We start from the raw sequence: 19,521 nt of genomic DNA, 5'->3' as shown, positions 1-19,521 counted from the left end.
TAGGGCTCTGCGGCATCAGATGCAGCTAGCCTGGCGTAGGGCTCTGCGGCATCAGATCCAGCTAGCCTGGCGTAGGGCTCTGCAGGCATCAGATCCAGCTAGCCTGGCGTAGGGCTCTGCAAGCATCAGATGCAGCTAGCCTGGCGTAGGGCTCTGCGGCATCAGATCCAGCTAGCCTGGCGTAGGGCTCTGCAGCATCAGATCCAGCTAGCCTGGCGTAGGGCTATGCAGGCAAGCTCCTCCAGACTTGGCCACATAGTTCCCTTCATGCTTGAGCAGACCGGGTCCAGACAAATACCACCCTCTAGTCCTCAAAGCCCGGGGTGCTTTTCAGACCTTGCTAATTCCCTACTTGCTAATTTCCTGTGCGGCCCACTATCCCAGTCAGAGCATCCGTTTAGGAGAAACTGGGGGCAGAGACAGCACAGGAACAAGGATCCCCAGAGGAGAACCCAGCACACACTGCTCTGGCAAAAGAAGAACTCGGTCTAGCCACGCAGAGCACACACGGCACTGGGCTTCACCCTGCCTGGTCAAACGGGACCACAGTGCCAAGTCCTACCCGATGTGACTCCACTACTCAGATGTTGGTGTACACTAGGAGTTTTTTGTCAGGAAGCACAGAATGGTGACAACTGTCACTTTTTCATTTAGCACCCGTTAGTCTCGTTGGTGTGTGGGGGGGGGAGGTGCTATTTTAAAACTTAAATATTATAGAAATTATTTCTGCCACTTCAATGTGCATTTGCCTCTTGTCTAATGAAACCTATAGCAGGTGGCATACAAAAATCACATGGTTTCAGACACAGCTCATCATGTTCCTGTGCAATTTACTCTCACTTTTCTTGGTTATGGAGAACTCAGCAACACTGCCATATGTAGGGATGCATACATACATATAATATATACATACACATGAATATATTTTATATACATTGTTATTTGGGGGTTATTTAGTTTTATGTGCACGAGTGTAACTACACAGGCTGTGAGCCACCATATGGGTGCTGGGAACTGAAACCCAGGCCTCTGTAAGAACAGCCAACACTCCTAACCACTGGGCCATCTTTCCAGCCCCAACATGAAGGGTTTTTTTTTAAAAAACAAAACAAAACAAAACAAAACACTAATAATCAACTGCTTTCGGGCTGGAGAGATGGCTCAGCGGTTAAGACTGCTCTTCTGAAGGTCTTGAGTTCAAATCCCAGCAACCACATGGTGGTTCACAACCATCCATAATGAGATCTGACGTCCTCTTCTGGGTTGTCTGAAGACAGCTACAGTGTACTTATATATAGTAAATAAATCTTTAAAAAAAAATCAGCTGCTTTCTTTCCTAATCCCTCTGCAGCCCAGCGCTGGTGTGAAGGTCAGGAGATCTGCCCTGAGTCCCAGCATCCCCACCTTCGCCCTCAGAGCCCCCAGCCCACTGTTACTGCCCACTACCAGCCTGACCCTCCCTCCTCCCTCCTAAGTCATAGCCCCAGGCGTCTGCTGTATGTACTCTGAAGTCAGCAGACTGCTCAAACAAACAAACACCTTAACCTCAGGCTCCAGTAGGACGGGTATGAGAAAACAGTATTCAGAAAGGGTCTCATAATTTATTAAGACGCCTGTTAAGTTTTAAGAAAGGTATGGAAATACTGATGTCTACATACTTCCAGAAGCATCTCTGTGGTCAGATTCACCCTGAGTAAGCTTCCACTCCCTCTGATCTCTACCATCTCAGGAAGACTGCCTGCTGAAGACACTACCAGATGCTGAAACACCCTTCAGAAAAAATGTGTTCACAAATTCTCTGGGTGGGCGTGAGGGCAAACCTTAGCTCATTTTTATTCAACCACTCACACAATTATTTTGCAAATCAAGACCAGGGAAGAACTGGCCATGGGAAACTCTGAGCAGGACCCCACAGTGACAAATGGTAAGTCAATGAAAGTGGTGGCCTGAGAAGAGGGCTTGCAGACAATGACAGAGAGAAAGCCAGAGTCTCATTGTACCAAGGGGTCGTTCTGAAGCCTCATGTCCTCCGGAGACCTCCAGTCCTGCACATATCCACTAACTGCTCTCTGTCCCGACGCTCCACAGAGGTGAGAATTAGTTTACATCTACAAACGACTGCAGAGCAGGATTTATTATGTCATATTTATAAATAGCTGCAGAAATAAGCACATGCTACCATGGTTCCTAATACCGCTCCATTTCGCTCAGTACGCAACTGCTACTTCCCCTTCAGTTAAAAATCACTTGTCCTCATCTTACAACTAAGTGGCTCTGACATTACAGCAGACCTTCAGGCTTGCATCAGAGATAGCCAGAGACACCACGACCCAACCCCCATCTCGTTCCACAGCACCGTCCGCTCACATTTGAGCCTGGCCGGCTGCCTCCTAGCAGTGTTCGATGCTGTGCACCTCAGCCAGGGCTCCCTGGCTCAGAGCTTGTCACCGGTGTTCCAGTTCAAACGGGCACGGCCAGTCTTTGGAGTTTTGCCATCGCTACCTTCACAGGTCTGGACTTGTTTTATTGCTGTAAGTATGGTGTAAGTATGTTTTCATAAAAATGTACAAGCCCATGACCTGCTGCTCGCTTGTGCTGAAGAAAGTGCTGGTGCAGTTTGGAAGTGGGCCATTATACGTACACATGGGGAAAGATGGAGTATGGGGAAGAACACTCCCACCAACCACATGGAGAAATCTCACCGAGTTTAGATCTGTCTAAATACGGACCAGGTCGGCTGTTGCTTGTTGCAGTGTGTACAGGAGCTCCTACTTTAACAATGGCACTTGACCTCTACCACAGACAAAGCACCCTGCACACTTCCTCTCATTGGACAGAGGCTCCACACGGAGAGAAGCCTGTCCTGCTCTGGTACTGTGTACTGTGGCAGAAGCTTAAGTACTTGCTGAAGGAAAGCAAGTCTGACAACTGGATTTGGTGGGTGGGGCGGGGCGGGGCCTGCAGGAGAGCCACACCCTCTGCATGGGACTTTCTGGAACATAGGATTAGCATGCAAAGAAGAGTCGTTAGCCACACACCACCCGAGGTATGAATGTCTAAGTTTTGATCTGTCATGTATGAGGGTGATCAGCTAGCATGCACCCCAAATTTCCTATCATTTACTGTGGAGCTAAGTCATCCAACTTGAGTTATGATACCCAAGGAGCCGGCTCTGCTATTAGCAGCTATGAATCCCAACCTGAACCAACACCTAGTAGCACACTTAGACACTGAGTCTGCTGTGGCCTGTGGTTTAGTCGCCGGAAGCAAATTCTACTCTAAGTTCCGATAGTCTAAAGACCTATAAGCATAAAATTTTATTTGTTTCAATTTATTCATTTCAATAACTGGAGAAAAAACAAACCCGAGTTTCCCCTGAAGTGCTTTATGCCTGGTGGTAGTCCCAACCTCCCTAACCTAACTTGACAGGCAATGCACTCAGTACTGGCCACGCCTCTCTTCTTTCCGCTGCTCACTGCAGTAACTCAGTGACTCTCACAGAGCTCCCTCATTGGCACTTTGCAGCCGGTTATGTCCCCAATCCTTTGAGCCTCACTGGTAGGCCAACTTTCCCTCCAGCCACATGTCGAGGGTAGGTTCAGGACAGACAGACAGAAGCACTGGTGTTTCACAACTCTGTGCCTTCCTCAGCTCACCTACACACACACCCAGCCTCCGGTTTCTCAATCTGCATCCTCAGAATCTAGCCACCATTTATCTTTCTTTGCTTCTTTTTGTTTTGACAGGGTCTTGCTTTGTAGCCCAGGCTGCCCTCAGACGTGCAATTCTCTTATCTCAGCCCCTTGAGTGCTAAATGCACAGGCCTAGCATATTCATTGTCAGAACTTCCACCTGCGTCCCAAGGCTCCAGGCGCGGATCCTTCAGATTCACCTGGCGCCACCCAACCTTCCTCTACATAGTAATCCACTCTCCTCCCTAGGGCCCTGGGCTTAGCACAGCCAGCCAACGCTGAACAGGCCGGGCAGATGGATGTCTTCTGAGCCGGGCTTGACAGGGGTGATATTTATGGTTTTTCAGTTATAAGGTGTGGAGGTTAGAAGAGACATCAGGCCTGTCCTGTCTCTATCTTCCAGGTCCTTCTTGTCAGGTCCTGAGGAAACCCCCCATGTCTTCAAACTGATGGTCAGACAAAAGCCAGTATTCCTCAGGAACTTATGAAGTTGGCTCCCTCTAAAAAAACCATTTCCTGTATCAGTGGCTAAAGGGAACGCAAACCTAGCAAGGACAGGTGAGGAAAATAAGAGACCTTGTGTATCAAGTAGGAAAGTAGTTTAAAACAACTCACCCTCACGAAACCTTTAAAAAAAAAAAAAAAAGTCTGTTCACAGTAACTGAGTAGCAGAAGCAGCAATCCGCAACAGGTGGGTGGGTGTCCCTCTGTCCCCAAGAGAGAGATTGGCCTTTAGGTCACCAGGGCTCACGGGTGAGCTGCAACCACACATTCGGGGACAGGGCTCTTGAAACAGAGCTGGATTTAAGCCATGCTCAGTAGAACCACTTGCCAGGGCTGTACTGCCTTTCCTGACTGGTCCACAGTGGGCGCACTCACATCCTCTCTGCCACCCGGAGCGGTCATAGAAAACTTAAAGATGTAACTTAGACAGAAGCCCCGTGTTGGTGCTGAACAGTCAGAGCTAGGAGACAGAGTAGACGGGGATGAGCGGCATCAGTACCAGAGTGTGGACTCCTCCAGCTAGCAGCTATGTAAAGCTGATAGGATGGAGCAAGTGAGCTGGGAGGAGCAGGACCGAACGGCAGGTCACCAGCGAGCTCGCTTGCTTTCCACGTGGAAAGAGCAGAACAGCACTCACCCTGTCAGTCAGCCCCCCAAACTGTTGCCAGGTGTCAGTACACCTTAGGAAAGGACCAGGATTTGTCTCTCTGGCCAACAGAGGCCCACAGAACAATGCTTCGTGTAGCAATGTGTCTAGAACTACTGGGTTCCCAGACTCGACTATGTTTAATCTTAAAATTTCACGTTTCAGTTTTTAAAAAAGCAAATCAAGTTCTTTCAGAGATCTATTCGTAAGATCTCCGAGTTCTGAGACTCAGATGTAAATCCATTATAAACAAAGAGAAAAATCAGAGCTCCTATACACTGAAGAGTAAAATTATTTCAGTGTTCTGTTTATCTGTAATTTTGAACTGTTTTTCAGGGAACTTATGTAATTATTTTAATAAGAAGCAACCACTTCATGCTAAGATGGACCTCAAAAAACACACATACTGGGTGCTGGAGAGGTGGATGGGTGGTTAAGAACATTTCCTGTTCTTGTAGGGGACTCAAGTTCAGTTCCCACACCCACATGGCAGCTCACAGCCATTTGCAACTTGAGTCCCAGATATGATGACATCATCTTTCAGCTTTTGAGAACATCTGTGTGCAACACTGTACGTGTACACACAGACGCTCATACACGTAACGGAAGCATAAATAAATCTTTCTACACACGTCCCTACAACATCTCATCTAGTGAGAACTAGGCATTTCCCATGGTTACTGTTGAATTATTAGTGTCTAAACTCTGTGCTTGTCACCTGCCCTTTAATAGTGACAATGGTGCTACTTGGAACACCAGGTGCTATGCAGGAGAGAGGGAATTCCACAGAGGCATGCCAACTCAAGAAAAACTGAAATCCTTCCCGGTGGTGTGTGGTAAGCTAGGCGGGAGGCCACTACCTACCCAGTGGGAATGAAGCAGAGCGCCCAGCTTTCTCAAGCACACAGTCCCTGCCTAAATCTGCCACAAATTACTCACACATTGGGTATATTTTAAGAATTTCATATTAGCAAATCCAAGAACTTTTTTTTTTTTTTCTTTAAAAAAACAACAACAAAAACCCAAAGAACTAAAACCCCAGTAGCAGTTCAAAGCTCTTACTGTAGCCAGGGCTTTCTGTGGATAGCTATACAGCCTGGGGAAAAGCTAGGAGACCTTTAACCTCGCCATCTAAAAGTAGCAAGTAGAGCAGGTCTATGTTTCACAACCTTCCTCTGGGTGGGAGAAATAATACTGAAGGTCAAGGCTGGCCAGAGCACAGGCAAGTGAGCACTGTGGAGCAAGCGGATGAGGGTTTTCAATGCTTATGGGTTTGTTCTTGGTTTTTAAAAAAGATTTTTTTATTTAGTATATATGAGTCTAAGAGGGCATTAAATCCCATTACAGATGGTTGTAAGCTACCTGTGCGGTTGCTGGGGACTGAACTCAGGGACCTCAGGACGAGTAGCCCGTCCTCTTACCTGCTGAGCCATCTCTCCAGCGCCCTGTTTGTCTGTGATCTTTGGAAAGACTAGAAAGGCAAGGAAGAGGAGCCAGGAGTGCTGAGGTAGAATACAGGGGTCTCAAGGCTTCTCAGGCCGTCCCACCCACTGTCCCTAATCACATACAGCGGGCTTTCAGGTGCATGCTATTTCCTGGCCTTCCGTTTGTCCAGGCCACAGACAACATGACACTCACGACCAAGCTCAGATGCCTTGACTGTTGGCTCCCCATGTCCCATCCCAGACACTGTGGCCATCTGTTAAAGTGCCAGTTAGAGCCTTACCCTGGCTGAAACCGGAGTCCCTTTTAACAGTGTGAGAAAGAGTTCTACAGAGCACGTGTGCCACAAGAAATAGTCCCTGCATCACCTGGTGAGTCTTCCCTGCTGGACCAGGCCCCGTGCTCTTTTCCTCCTGGTGGATGTGGAATTTCTAATTCCCACAGGGAGCCTAGCCCAGGGGAGGCTCAGGATGATTTCAGGAGCAGTCTTCGGTGTAACTGTGGAGAGACACCTAACCTACCTCACCTTATCTGTCCCTGGGCCCTGTAATTTGGCTTCTACATGTGTTTATTACCTACCATCACCACCGTCTCTTTATAAACTGTCCTCACAAACCAATCAGTGAGGTTAAACTAATTGGAGAGCATGAGGAGAAAGCCCCAAGGCAGGTGCTGGGGGGCACTTACCGCTATTTCCACTGACTGCATGGAGAGGTCACACGGTGGCTTCAGGGCCTTAGGCCTGGTGGCATACCAGAAGGTGGTGAGCGCTGCAAAAGCCCCGAACCCCATGAGGGTGTTGGTTGGAAGGGTGCGCACGTACTGCCGAATGTCAATCAGCTCTGGCATTCGGAAATACCGGAACAATTCATGGACTTCCATGGTTCTGGGTTGGTGGTTCTCTATGCAGAATTCTGTTAGAAGAGAAAGGGGCCACGTTCATTCAGGGGGCAGAACACTTCTCTAGAATTCACACAGGCCACTCATTAGTACTAGGGCTTGCTGGCCAATCAAGACATTAGCCAAGTCAAATGGTCCAGGTCTTTCCCCCTCAGAAAAAAAACTTTCATTTTTCTGGTAACATTTTAATCGTCTAGTTTTGTTCCATTTCTACATTATATGGTGTAAAAAAAAAGTTTTATTAACCACATTAAGAGGATTTTACTCAAAGAATTCTTGCCATAAGATACTCATATGTTCAGAAAAAGAAATTACACCTTTGTCCTCACCTAATCAAACACACTCAACCCTCATTATCAAGGCTAACAGGGATAATTCGAGTGCAGAAGCATGGACAAGCCCAAACCACCTAAGGGCCATCAGGTGCTGCATCTGCCCAGGCTCCAGAACAAGTTTCCCAACTGGTAAAACAGACTAGCCTAAATTTCAACACGTCCCTCAGCTTCCCGACAGGAGTGGCTGGCTACACGTGTCAGGCGATCCCACGATTGGCTGTTCTAATTAGATTACCTTCTTTTATATTCCCCAAGATATTATAAATAAAATGAAAAACAAAACAAAACAAAAACAAAAACCTGGTGTGCATTCAATGAGAATTTAAAACGAATGCCAGAAGTGTAGAGAGGGGTTATGGAATTGCATTTGTAAGAAGGCAGCATTGAAGACCACACTCTGGAACAAGGGTCTGCCTTTATGCCTTACTGGCAGTGTGAATAGCTTACTCTGCCTTGCTGAACATTGGTTTGTGTCTCTGTACATGGGGATAAAGGCAGTAGCCATGCCAGTGAGCCTTCAGTACTACTAAAGGATCCCCATCAACGGCCAAGGTTGGCGCCGCACACATGAAACTGATCAATAAATGCTACACATTGTGATCATGTCCCATGCACAGCTCTCTGACTAGCACTGAGCTCAGAATACTAGGTTCCCATGGTAATAAAAAATGTTTACCTCTAGTTTACAGAACCAAAATGAGAAAGCAAGATACCCAGAAGAAAACTATGTAAATACTAATTTATATCAAAGCCCTACATTGCATCTTATAAGCAATTTATATAGAGACTAGTCTAAAATAATTAAGCGTGCACTAGAGAGAGAGTAAGATCAGTTCGAATTTACAAGCTTATTGATGAATAATTGCCCTCTAGGCTGGCTCACGGCAAAGAAACAGGAAAGAACCCAGAGACCGCGCTAAACTCCACAGCAACGCAACAAGCGCTCACTCTGCTACTCCAAGCGCAGACAGCACACATTCCTTTGAAAGCTAGCTCACAAGACTCAAAGTATTTTTTTTTTTGAAATATAGAAATCATCCTTTTAGACCAAATTCATACTATTATATAATTTTCTCCCACAGAGTATCAGAATAGCAAGCTGCTTCTCCTCACCAACAACATGACAGGACCCAACATAAGGATAGATTCACTCAACTTGTTCAAGCTCGCACCACGGCTCAAATGAAAAGTAAGCATACACACATACATGCACGTGTGGGTGCACACACACACACACACACACACACACAATCACAAAGTTAACACTAACAGATAAAGAACAGATAAGCAAGTCTCTTCAGATCTTAATTCTAGAAAGAAAGTGCTCGTGCCTACAAAAGCACTCACCATCTGTGCCATCCGACAGCTGACTGCTAGGTGACACACCGCAGCAGAATCAGAAAAGGGCAGTGAGGCTGGGGGTGGGGTGGGGGCCAGGGCAGCTCAGCGGGTGCTTACCAGGCCTGCCAAGGTCTTTTAGGGCATTCGTCACATGCCGAGTCCTACACTGCTGCCCACTGGGCTAAAGGTAACTAGCAGACACAATCCATACTTGACTTCTTAGGGGAACAGAGGGTGGAGGATGGGCCAATGAGCAGCTGAGAGTAGAGTCACCCCACCGCTCCACCCATGGGCAGGGACCAGCATCAGTGAGTGCGGCTGCCAGGGGCAGTTCTTCAAACAGACACTGTTTTCATTTTGCTCAGCTTCCCAATAAGAACAAACAATGGATAGGTTTCTTTTTTTTTTCAACCACTGAAATGAAGGATAGGCTATATCAGGTGGGATATCTAGCCACCACGAGACAACTTGGAAAGGAAACCACCAAAATACACTCAGAGCGTATTTGTTGTAGGCGTATTTATAGGCACCGAGCTCTTCCTATCATCCTGTATATCTGAGTGCCTAGGGTGTACCAAGCACTGTGCTAATGATCAAGCCATCTTTTCAATGGGTTAACCGCCTCATGAGGAATGAAATGACATGAGCAAGCCTACTAAGCATCAGGAATGGCCCTTCTGAGAAACAGAAGCCGACACTGAGACTTTCAAGGATAAGCAAATAAAATCAGGCCCAGTTCCTATTGGCACCGGCCACTGAGACTTCGTAAATAGTATTACAACTTGGCACACGCATCATCTTCAAGATCTAACATGCAAATTTGCCTTGGCCTGCAATCATTCTGTTCCACTTGCCTTCGCTGTCCATCATTCTGAGTCTGGAGGGGCACTGCCCACCCTTGCACGTGCACCATGGCCCCTTCTTCCCTCGGTGTCCGGGGAGTCATTTCCACAGCATCGAGATTGTGTGGATTTATAGGGATTGACTACAGCAGAATTACATCCTTGGGTGAGGCTTTCAAACCATCTAAACAAACAGTCACACACAGGGGGGTAACTTACCTATTTTAAGCAGTGGCAGATAAGATATAGAGTGCATTATGCAAAGAAAGTTTAATAAGGCTAGGAAGAAAAATGTTTTTAAAACCGCCTGAGAATCATATTATTCATAGCATACATGCAAGAACATGTTATTAGATGCTAATCTGTAATGCTAAGCATTTAAATCCAGCTAAATCCTTACGTCTAGTGGGTTATAAGGACAAGCGATAGCCATTTAATCCATGCTAGGAGCCAGGCACCAAACTGTAGAGCAACTCTACTGTGTGAATTGGTAAGACTTACACCAGAACATATGCATGAAGAAGAGAATACATCATCATTTGGTCATGTCAAAAACAATTATTTAGCCGTGATCGCATTATAAACCTTTTTCTCTTCTACTTGAACGCTGTTAAGGAAAAGGCAATCAGATATTTAAAAAATAGAGATGGGCTTACAGTCAAACAAAATGAAACGCTGTAAACAGCCCTGTGAAATGTGTTCTATGTGGAGACAGAGACCACACTTAAGATCAAGTTCTGAAAGGATTTGAGCCCTTGCTAATAAATTGTTAAAATAAAGAGACACACGTGTTCTTCAGTCAATGGTGTTCTGATGGAAAATTTCTGGGATTCTTTTTTTCAAAAACAAATTTCCATATCGACAGCTAGCAGAGCTTATAGCTCAGGCACATATATTACGCTGTTATCTGCTAATAACGGGACTCAGTTGACTTAAAGTCTTAGGAAGACATGTGTCTTGGTGTGGAACACAGAAGCTTGCTGGCAGCCAGCTGCTCCTTCGGCGACAGCCGCTGCTGGGCACCCTTCTTCCCCCGCTTACAGAATGTGTCTAGGGGGCTGGAGAGATGGCTCAGCAGTTGCTGCTCTTCTAGAGGACGGAAGTTCACTTCCCAGCTCAGGACCACCTGTATCCAGCTCCAGATTTCACCTTCCTCTGGCCTGTGCACACCCACGTACATGCAGCATACAAAAATACACACTCAGACCATGGGGAAAGTGACAACAGTGAAGGAGAGTGCCCCAAGCTCAGCGAAGAACAAGAACGGGGCGTGCGCAGAAACAGCAAACAAGGGAGAACGAAGCAAACTCTACAGCATGGCTGTCAAAACCCAGGGATTCTGGGACCCTCTGCCCAAGCTTGAATGGAATCATCATTTAACTAGGCTTCCTTGGTGCTTCAGGGAGTTTTCACATCCTGCATCTCACTGGAACATCACGATAGGAAAATGACCACGAGGAAAACCAGAGCCAGAACCAGAAAAGCTCAGAGATGTCTGTCAGAGCAAGACATTGACCTGACCCTAAACCCAATTTACATGAAACACTCTTTCTCTCAGCTATCCCCTGACCCGCTCGCTGAGGACACTGCACACGAACAGCAAGCCCCCTTCCTTCCACCAGGATACTGCTTGGTGACAGGAGACCCAAACCAGAAATCCATTTGAACTCTCAACATCCTACATAAATGCTACCACTGACTGCATATGGATTCAGTGCCTACCGTACACAAAGGTTCACCTTACTACTGTGTTTGCATTATAAAACACAAAAGTAGCTCAAAGCGAGAGGAGAGCCACAAGGGCACTGTTCTCCCTAAGGACACAGGAAGATAGACGCACGCACGCACGTGCATGTGACTCAAGTTTTGCAAAGTAATATTGTTTTACTCACAGTAGCATTTTAGTCTCTCCTTGCAATCTAGATGCTTTTCTCCTTCTGTTGTTCCTCAAGCTTCCATTAAACCAAGTCCCAGCAGTTTGATGGAATGTTCCACTAGGAATGCAGACCTCAAACAAACCCACACAAACTGCACGCTTGCCGGACAGCAGCAAATTGAGAAGTCCTGACATCTTTCCTTAATGCAGCAAGCCAAGCTGGCATGGTGCTGCCTTTCCCTGCCCCACCTCCTCCCCTGACACAAGAAGCTATTTACAAGGCTGAAAGTGCCCCTTTTGTCCTGTACTAGCTGGGCAGAGCTCAGGCCCCAGGAGGAACAAGAGCGGGGCAGCTGGGCCATTTGCTGCTCTTTCAGTTTGCCACTCCAGAGTCACTGGAGCCGTGCTCCCTAACCCGGGCTGGCAAGCTACCTAAAGCTAGATTTGTTTAAGCCATAGCCTAGGAACCAAAGAACACTGGGGCTGTCCCCTAGAGAGTAGCAAGTACTGACTATCAAACAGATGGGAATTGCCAGGGTGAGAGGAGGCAGGGGCTGCTGACCACACCCCATGCCATGGGACTCTCCCATACCTGTGGCCCATCTCTCCCATACCTGATTCTGGGATCCTCTGCACAAAGATACAAGTGTCTCCACAGAGAATCCATTACTGCCACCCACCACTTTGGGGCTTCTCCGGTCAACGAACTATAACAATACCTTAGACCAACGGGGTTTTCATTTTCGTTAAGGTGCCTGATCCCGTGGATTACCAAGTTAATGTCCACGAGTATCTTGTGCATTGTACGGATGCATCACCCATCAATCAAAAAGCCTATGGCCTATGGCTTAGGCAAGAAACAGAGGTGGGACATTTGAGAGGAGAAAAAATTTGGGGACAGAGCCAGAGGTGGGAGAGACACACGGGAAGATATGAAGAGGCAGATGCATGGCACCTGAGCACCTGGATGCATGGTAACCAGCCAGTCATGGGGCAAAAAGTAGATTAAAATAATTGGGTTATTTTAGTTATGATCTAGAGGGTAGAGCCTAGCTATATGGCTAAGGTATCTGTAAATATGTTTTGAGTCTGAGTCTTATTTCTGGGAACGTGGGACTGGGAGGAGGAACCAGGTGTAAATACAACACAAAGCGGAGATGTCTTTTTAAAAACTTGATTTATTTTGTGAAATACTGGAGTCAAGTTGAGTATGCCTGTACTTCCCTCAGAGGAAGAACTGAACACGCAAAACATTTAAAGTCAAATATAATGCGCTACTATTTTTAACCAGTAAGAGTTAACAGTGGTTATAGGTCAAAGCTCTCATATGTGCAACACCCACAACAGAATATCCCAAACATAGTACATCAACCTGAAATTTAGGGACACATGTGGCATTGGTTCAAATATCTGTTCATAATGATCTCCATATTCATTAAACTCATATACAGATAAGCCAAATGACAAATTAAATTACTTAAGGAATATTGTTTAGGCTTGCCTATTTATCTATCCACCCACCAATCAATCTATTGAAGAAGATCTTGCTACATAGCCTAGGCTGGCCTCAGTCCTCCTGCCTAGACTCCCTAGCAGAGTTCCGGGACTTGAGAAAGATGCCACCATGCTTGGCTTGGGAACATCTTCTAAACTACCTTTTCGGGCTCTACAGTTTTCTGTGAAGTATCTTGGCATTTTCCTCTTTCATTTAACTTACTTAAGTTGGATCATTTTTGAACACATGCATCTATCACTAAAGGCAATTATGGACCCATATTTACATCCTTGATGGCTTTTTAAAGTGTTTTTCTTAGAACAATATTCAGCAATTTGCCTTTGGAAGGTCCAACACCAAGAAGTCATTACCTACCTATTTCTCTTTGCATCATAAAAAGTCCATCAGTTCTTTTACAGGGACCCGAGAGTGGGTTCAGGAGAGGTGTTCCAGGACCAGGTGCTTGCCCTACCTGATGATGCCCAGAGTGGCTGAGAGTACACAGTACGACATTGGTGAGACTTGTAATATGAAGACTGAGTCAGGGACTGGAGAAAGCCTGTCCTTGTAGTGACGTACAAGAATTCTTTCCCACCTAGAGGAAGGACAACTAAGAAAAACTTAGCCCTGGTCTTGGGACTTGAAACACAAACATAAGAAAGGACATAGCAAGGGAGTAGTACAAGACACAGTGACAAGGATATTAAGGGGAGCTGCATGGTAAAAGTCCAAGCTGGTTCTCAAAAGGCAGGGACAGACAAGATAAGAACCAACAACTCCTCACTTAGGTCTAACACTGTCAATAAGTAAACCAGGAACAAACTAACAAAGTTAAAGTGGATAAGAGGAGAAGGGTGATATATTCAGGGAAACCAGTTGAGTCATGATTTTCTTTTAAAATTTTTTTTTTAAAGATGTATTTATTTTATGTATATGAGTACACCACTGCTCTCTTCAGACACACCAGAAGAGGGCATCAGATACCATTATGCATGGTTGTGAGTTACTATGTGGTTGCTGGGAATTGAACTCAGGACCTCTGGAAGAACAGTCAGTGTTCTTAACCACTGAGCCATCTCTCCAGCCCCATGATTTTTTTTTTTTTTTTTAAGATTTATTTATTTTATGTGAGTACACTGTACCTCTTTTCAGACACATCAGAAGAGGGCACCCAATCACATTACAGATGATTGTGAGCCACCATGTGGTTGCAGGGAACTGAACTCAGGACCTCTGGAAGAGTAGTCAGTGCTCTTAACCACTGAGCCATCTCTTCGGTCACAAGTCATGAAATTTGTTTCTTTGTTTGCTTTAGCTTTCGAGACAGTGTTTCCCCATGTAGCTCTAGCTGTCCTGGAACCAGTCCTAGAGACCAAGTTGGCCTTGAACTCAGAGATCTGCCTACCTTTGCCTCCTGTGGCCTGGGATTGATGGCACGCACCACCACCACCTGCCAAAACATGATTTTTTTAAAAAAAATTTCTTATTTTTATTTTGCCTGCATGCATATATATATATGTGTGTGTATCATGTGTATGCCTAGAGCCCTTGGAGGCCATAAGAGGATGTTATGTGGGTGCTGGCAACCAAACCTGGGTCCTCTGGAAGAGCACTGAACCATCTCCCCATGCCGTAGTTCCACTGTTCTTAAGAGTTGGCATCAGGTAAGTACTTACAGCACATCAGGCCCTAGACTATACAGTTACACACGTAACAACACAGGTGATATGAATGAACATAGAAAACACCAAGCTAAGTGAAACAAGCTAAAGGGAAGGGCACAATCTTATCGTCATGAGGTTTGCCGGGATCAGCAAATTCATGGACAGAAATTAGAGCAGAGGTTACCAGGGGCTGGGGCAGGGGAGGGAGGGAGGCATGGGAGACATTGCCCAACAGCTGCAAAGGTTTTGTTTGGGGTGATGAAAACTGTGGGGCTGGACAGTGGTGATACTTACACAACTCACTCAGCACCATTGGGCAAGTGTACGCTTCAAGACAGTTCAAATGGCAGCCTTCACATTTAGATGTGCTTTAACAAAGAAAGAAAATTCCAGACAATCTTCCAAAGGCAGAGATCTGATAAATAACTGGCAACAACAGACAAGGCACTGGAGAGCTGGGTTCTGGGGCCTGGGAGAATGACTGGCAGGAACAGTAATAATCCAACCTGGAGTTTGAGACAGGAAGGTGATCTGTGATCTGGCTATTGCCCTAACTTTCCAGGTCCCTAAAGCTTTCCTCCATGGGCAAGATCAAAGGTTTTGAGGTAACCAAGATTACCCAGAGAGGGTCCCCTGTTGCATCTCTGACCCAGAACAGCCCCAGGAACAGGTTTCACAGTATAATGCTGTCTCCATCCCCTACCTAGGCAGATGCACCTGCCCCTTACACTTCCTCCCTCCCAGCCTTTCCTAAAGAAAATCTTCCCCTCTAGTCTGTGGCTCTGCACCTTCCCTCTCTCCCTGGATCTCTTGAGACCTACTTTATGATGCGCAAATCCCACCAAACAGGCCAGAGGCCACTCTCTAACAAATTCTTACAGATCTCCTCACAACAAGCTGCTCATCTTCCAGCTGACCTCAAGGACACTTACTCTGTAGCCTTTGTGCCTCCTGCTAGACACTAGGTCTGTGGCACTCCGAAGTACAGTACCTAGGTAGCTCTTTCTGACTCCTCCTACTCTGGTGCTTAACACACTGCCCAGGCCAACAGAGGTACTGGGTGCTTACTGAGGAGGGAGGGGCCCACTGGGATTCCCACTATTGTTTTACTGAGCTCCACATTTACACCAGAGTGAGTCGGAAGAGGAAAGAGCTGTCCAGGGTGTCCTCACATTTCTGCATCCTGGCTCCCACCTGCAGAGTCTCAAGGCACCCCCAGTCTGGAGCAAAGAGTAAACTCCATGGTCAGGTGATGTGGACTGGCTGGAGAAGCCAGAGGAGCGCGACTTTGTATCTAAAGGTGTCTGTCCCCTTGCCCAGTTCCCATGATGCCTTGTATTTCCCCAAAGCTTTCACTTCCTGGGGAGTTTGTCAACAGGAACAGAAACAGGCCTTGGGTATTTAGGGATGGGATCACACCTCATCAGTTTAAGGCCACACACAGGGGCCCAGGTGCAAATGAAAGAAGAAGGCAGGGTCCCACTGTGACACACTAGGCGACTTTTCTATTTCAAAACTGAATCCTGCAAACCAGAGAAACACAGTGGGCTCCAAGGCTTGGAGCTGGCTCAGCAGAGGACTCTGGTGAGGACAGTGGTCCCCAGCCTGAGAGTGCTGGGTGGGTGGCCCTCTGAGGGGTAAAGGAAGCTGCCTATAGGACCTGCTCAACATTCCCCAGAGCACCGGACAGTCACAAAGTCAACACAGCAGAGAGCTCTCCGCCCCCTCCCTTTCCACACAGTCACAAAGAGGATCTGTGTGTTTGGAGGTTCCTAAGGCCATGTGAAAGGCCTTTATGTAGGACACCAAGGTTAAACTTGAGTCAGATGTATTTAAGAAACTTCCTATTCAAACAACAGCCCCGAGGGAAGCAAGATTGCTCCATTGGTCCTCAAATATTTATTTACTGTGTATATGAATAACGCTGGACATGGTGGGGAGAGAGGTTTCTTCAGTGGTGTGACTGCTGATAAGGTGCTCACATGCCTGTAAACAAACACACATCCGTGCAAATACTAATGGAACTCACTGGGTCAGGGAAAGGCGGGCAAGTGGAGGGGGGGGCTAGGTGGGAAGAAGGGGATTAACAGGAGTGATAAGGAGATATTACATACATAAGAATATCATAACAAAATCCATTATATATAATTATATACACAGGCTAGTAAGATATTAAAATACTGAAGTGACATTTCAAATAGAACCCTTATAATTAACACAGGCTAATGAGATATTAAACTATTAGTTGATTTAACACTGCTCCATTTCTGGATTTCACAACAAAGCAGGGGCGCTTACTGAAGAAGGCTACAGAAGGAAGTGGGCCTGGATGGAAGGGGACGCTTCAATCAGCTTCAGTGCACGGAGTGGGTAGTCTGACCCAGCTCTGCTTAAGGAAGCATCTGATCAGGCAGGTTTCATCGGATGACACCTGACCCGAGATGAGAGGATGACACCATGGTCTCAGGGTGTTGGGCAACACAGGTAGAGCGTGCTACTGTAGCAGGTAAGAAGGGAATACAATTCCCCTTGCCACTAAAACAACCCACAAGAGCAGACCCTCCATCTTACAAAGGAAGCCAGAGGTGAGACACCTCACCATGAGAAGGAAGAACAGCTTAATAAAGAAAGGGGCTCGTGTCTAGTTACCACAGCTAGGGCTAGAACCCAGCTAGGCAGGAAGGCCTTCACTGAGGACCTGCAGGAAGGAGGAAGCAGGGTTTCTGTGTTTGAGCAGGGGCCCCATCCTTGAGGTCCCCTCGGGTGTTCTGTCTAAAGCCCCTATTTCAGAGCAATGACTGTGGAAATTGTACAGAACAGAACCATGGAGAATCCTGAACTTAAATGCGAAGGTTCCATTCCAGGCTGTGTCCTGATGAGCTGCACAAGCATGAGGCAAGCTTCTGCCTGTGTGGGCCTCAGAGGTACAAAGGGAGCGAGAACAGTGGAAAACCGCTTCCCTCTGTGTCAAGAAAGCCATGCTGGCCCCTCCAAGACAAGAAGATGGTGGGGTCAGCCTATCATCAGACCAGATCAACAGGATTCCACCCACACCTCGAAACCCTGGGAAAGGGACAGGAGGAAACCATTGAAAACCACCAATTCTGAGCTGGAGAGATGGATCTGTGGCTAAGAACATACAGTTCTCCTACAGAAAACCTGAGTTCTTGTCACTGCACATACGTAGGGCAGCTCACAAATGCCTGTAACTCCAGCACCAGGAGGAGCCAAGGCTTCTGACCTCTGCAGACATCAACAGTCACCTCCACATACTCTCACACACACACACACACACACACACACACACACACACACACACATACAATATACACACACAGATACACACACATATACAATACACACACACACACATAGCCACACACACAGACACACACACACCTCTGCCCCTTGTGGACATTGGCAGTCACCTGCACATACACAGAGATACAGACAGACACTCACCTACACATACACACAGACACTTCCATACCACACAACTTAAGAATAAAAATAAATCATAAAACCCATCAGTTCTATGGTAGCAGGCCTGTGTTTATTTTTATTTTATTATGCTTTACATTGGGCTACCCCACCCCCTCAGCTTTTTAATTGTGGTAAATGCATAACCAAATCTGCCATACCAACCACTAACTATATTTTCAATAAACAAGATAAAACCGGATTCGAGTTGGTTAATGTTCTTTTGTATTTATGTATTTTCCACCTGCTACCCAGGGGATTTAGGGTGGTAACCTGCCCTTATTAAGGAATGACAGATGGGCTGTAAACCTCTCCCAGAGAACCCAGTTAAGCCTTCACTGCCTGCCCTGAGCTGGGCCCTGTTGCCGGCCTCAGCAGCCCTGGGAGCAACTTCCACATGGGTGTTCTTTCAGAGAGGACCTCGAGGCAAACCAAACAGCACTCTGCACACAGGAGGGAAATAAAACTTTTCATTGGGCCTCTGCAAACAGAGGGTCATTGGCAGGAGAACCAAGCCCCTGGCAATGCTCTCTCCACCTTCCACAAGTTCAGGGGAACAATGAAGGCACACACACCTGGGGGAGCTAACCCAGCATCCCAAGACACCTGGGGATGACGGCCTCTAGCAGGAAAGAGGTAGAGCCAAGCATATGGAGGGGAGAGAATTCTGTGTGTGAGCTGGAGGCCCCCAGGGGGCTATGCAGAGGCCAAAGTGGAACTGGGCCAAATCTAAACAGTCAAAGACGAGGTAGTGGAAGTGGTGGTGGTGGAAGAAATCCCTGTGAAAACCAGATCATCTGGGGAGCAAGGGAAGTGGGCAGGAGCCTTGAGGAGGCAGGGTCTCTCTCCTAGGACATTATTCCTGTCAGCAGGTTATGGAATAGCTGCTGAAGGCTCATCTTCACTTCACTAAGAGTCAGCCATGTCCTTGCAGGGGGCCTAGGTCAGTATGGAAGAGAGAACAGACTCTGTCTGGCCTTGTCCTCAAGGAGCCCACAGGGCCCAGTGACTCAGAGGTCGCAGCTATCAAATAGCAGTGACCTGGATAAGAAGGCTCAAGAGGGCACAGGTTGGGTAGGGTTACTTACACCTCTTAAAATAGAATAAGACTTCAGAGGAACTGTCAACTAGAGAAATGGCTTAGCCTGCCACAGTGTGAGTCTCAGACTGAATACAACACACACACACACACACACACACACACACACACACACACACACCACACGTGCGCACGTGCATACACAAGGTTAGAAAAGTCACCCTTTAGTTCTGCCAGACCTCAACAGGTAACTTAGAAAGCAGA

The 19,521-nt window shown here is 46.8% G+C and overlaps 1 protein-coding gene across 3 annotated transcripts in view; it reads right to left on the bottom strand.

Annotated features, from left to right (window-relative positions):
* Acsl1 (acyl-CoA synthetase long chain family member 1) overlaps positions 1–19,521 on the bottom strand; it is a 65,923-nt gene that overhangs the window by 37,206 nt on the left and 9,196 nt on the right. For 2 of the 3 annotated variants that reach the window (XM_021218646.2, XM_029532324.1), the window contains exon 2: positions 6,973–7,199. In XM_021218646.2, the coding sequence (XP_021074305.1) occupies positions 6,973–7,167 (195 nt within the window). In that variant the 5' untranslated portion in view covers positions 7,168–7,199. Of the gene's footprint in view, positions 1–6,972; positions 7,200–8,867; positions 8,971–19,521 lie in introns of those variants that run through there. The other variant, XM_029532323.1, reaches the window with a different exon arrangement.

The sequence above is a fragment of the Mus pahari genome, chromosome 19, assembly GCF_900095145.1.
Source record: "Mus pahari chromosome 19, PAHARI_EIJ_v1.1, whole genome shotgun sequence".
Classification (NCBI taxonomy): Eukaryota; Metazoa; Chordata; class Mammalia; order Rodentia; family Muridae; genus Mus; species Mus pahari.
The sequence above is the reverse complement of the archived record's forward strand: the minus strand, read 5'-3'. Positions and strand labels throughout refer to the sequence as shown.